This window comes from Salvelinus namaycush, chromosome 10 (assembly GCF_016432855.1).
Source record: "Salvelinus namaycush isolate Seneca chromosome 10, SaNama_1.0, whole genome shotgun sequence".
In the NCBI taxonomy this organism is placed as follows: Eukaryota; Metazoa; Chordata; class Actinopteri; order Salmoniformes; family Salmonidae; genus Salvelinus; species Salvelinus namaycush.
Genome location: NC_052316.1, coordinates 48,837,600 through 48,839,877, shown reverse-complemented (window position 1 = coordinate 48,839,877; position 2,278 = coordinate 48,837,600). Strand labels below are relative to the sequence as shown.

The 2,278-nt window shown below is 49.8% G+C and overlaps 1 protein-coding gene across 1 annotated transcript in view; it reads right to left on the bottom strand.

The window, feature by feature from the left end:
- Positions 1-2,225: 2,225 nt before the first annotated feature.
- Positions 2,226-2,278, bottom strand: part of LOC120054378 (tyrosine-protein kinase RYK-like) — a 47,076-nt gene continuing 47,023 nt past the window's right edge. The window contains exon 3 of the mRNA XM_039001789.1: positions 2,226-2,261. Coding sequence (XP_038857717.1) covers positions 2,226-2,261 — 36 coding nt within the window. The remainder of the gene's footprint in view (positions 2,262-2,278) is intronic.

Sequence of the window (2,278 nt, the reverse complement as noted above, 5' to 3'; positions counted from 1 at the left end):
TACCCCACTGCAGGCTTTATCAGTTACCCCACTGCAGGCTTTATCAGTTACCCTACTGCAGGCTTTATCAGTGACCCTACTGCAGGCTTTATCAGTCACCCTACTGCAGGCTTTATCAGTGACCCTACTGCAGGCTTTATCAGTGACCCTACTGCAGGCTTTATCAGTCACCCCACTGCAGGCTTTATCAGTTACCCCACTGCAGGCTTTATCAGTCACCCTACCGCAGGCTTTATCAGTTACCCCACCGCAGGCTTTATCAGTCACCCTACCGCAGGCTTTATCAGTTACCCTACTGCAGGCTTTATCAGTCACCCTACTGCAGGCTTTATCAGTTACCCTACTGCAGGCTTTATCAGTTACCCCACTGCAGGCTTTATCAGTTACCCCACTGCAGGCTTTATCAGTTACCCCACTGCAGGCTTTATCAGTTACCCCACTGCAGGCTTTATCAGTTACCCCACTGCAGGCTTTATCAGTTACCCCACTGCAGGCTTTATCAGTCACCCTACTGCAGGCTTTATCAGTCACCCTACTGCAGGCTTTATCAGTCACCCTACTGCAGGCTTTATCAGTCACCCCACTGCAGGCTTTATCAGTTACCCCACTGCAGGCTTTATCAGTTACCCTACTGCAGGCTTTATCAGTCACCCTACTGCAGGCTTTATCAGTTACCCCACTGCAGGCTTTATCAGTGACCCTACTGCAGGCTTTATCAGTGACCCTACTGCAGGCTTTATCAGTTACCCTACTGCAGGCTTTATCAGTTACCCTACTGCAGGCTTTATCAGTCACCCTACTGCAGGCTTTATCAGTTACCCCACTGCAGGCTTTATCAGTGACCCTACTGCAGGCTTTATCAGTGACCCTACTGCAGGCTTTATCAGTTACCCCACTGCAGGCTTTATCAGTTACCCCACTGCAGGCTTTATCAGTGACCCTACTGCAGGCTTTATCAGTCACCCTACTGCAGGCTTTATCAGTTACCCCACTGCAGGCTTTATCAGTTACCCCACTGCAGGCTTTATCAGTCACCCTACTGCAGGCTTTATCAGTTACCCCACTGCAGGCTTTATCAGTTACCCCACTGCAGGCTTTATCAGTTACCCCACTGCAGGCTTTATCAGTTACCCCACTGCAGGCTTTATCAGTTACCCCACTGCAGGCTTTATCAGTGACCCCACTGCAGGCTTTATCAGTGACCCCACTGCAGGCTTTATCAGTGACCCCACTGCAGGCTTTATCAGTGACCCTACTGCAGGCTTTATCAGTGACCCTACTGCAGGCTTTATCAGTTACCCTACTGCAGGCATTATCAGTTACCCTACTGCAGGCTTTATCAGTCACCCTACTGCAGGCTTTATCAGTCACCCCACTGCAGGCTTTATCAGTACCCTACTGCAGGCTTTATCAGTACCCTACTGCAGGCTTTATCAGTAACCCTACTGCAGGCTTTATCAGTTACCCTACTGCAGGCTTTATCAGTCACCCTACTGCAGGGCTTTATCAGTTACCCTACTGCAGGCTTTATCAGTTACCCTACTGCAGGCTTTATCAGTTACCCCTACTGGCAGGCTTTATCAGTTACCCCACTGCAGGCTGTATCAGTCACCCCACTGCAGGCTTGGCTTTATCAGTTACCCACTGCAGGCTTTATCAGTCACCCTACTCGAAGGCTTTATCATGTACCCCACTGCAGGCTTTATATACTCAGCATCAGTCCCTACCCTACTGCAGGCTTTATCAGTTACCCCACGCAGGCTTTATCAGTTACCCTACGCAGGCTTTATCAGTTCCACCCCACTGCAGGCTTTATCAGTCACCCTACCGCAGGCTTTATCAGTTTAACCCCACTGCAGGCTTTATCAGTCACCCTACTGCAGGCTTTATCAGTTACCCCACCGCAGGCTTTATCAGTCCCCACTCAGCTGCAGGGCTTTATCAGTTACCCTACTGCAGGCTTTATCAGTGCACCCTACTGCAGGCTTTATCAGTTACCCTACTGCAGGCTTTATACGTTACCCCCTGCAGGCTTTATCAGTTACCCTACTGCAGGCTTTATCAGTTACCCTACTGCAGGCTTTATCAGTCACCCTACTGCAGGCTTATCAGTCACCCTACTGCAGGCTTTTATCAGTCACCCTACTGCAGGCTTTATCAGTTCACCCTACTGCAGGCTTTATCAGTTCCCACTGCAGCTTTTCAGTTACCCTACTCAGGCTTTATCAGTTACCCACTGCAGGCTTTATCAAGTTACCCCACTGCAGGTTTATCAGTC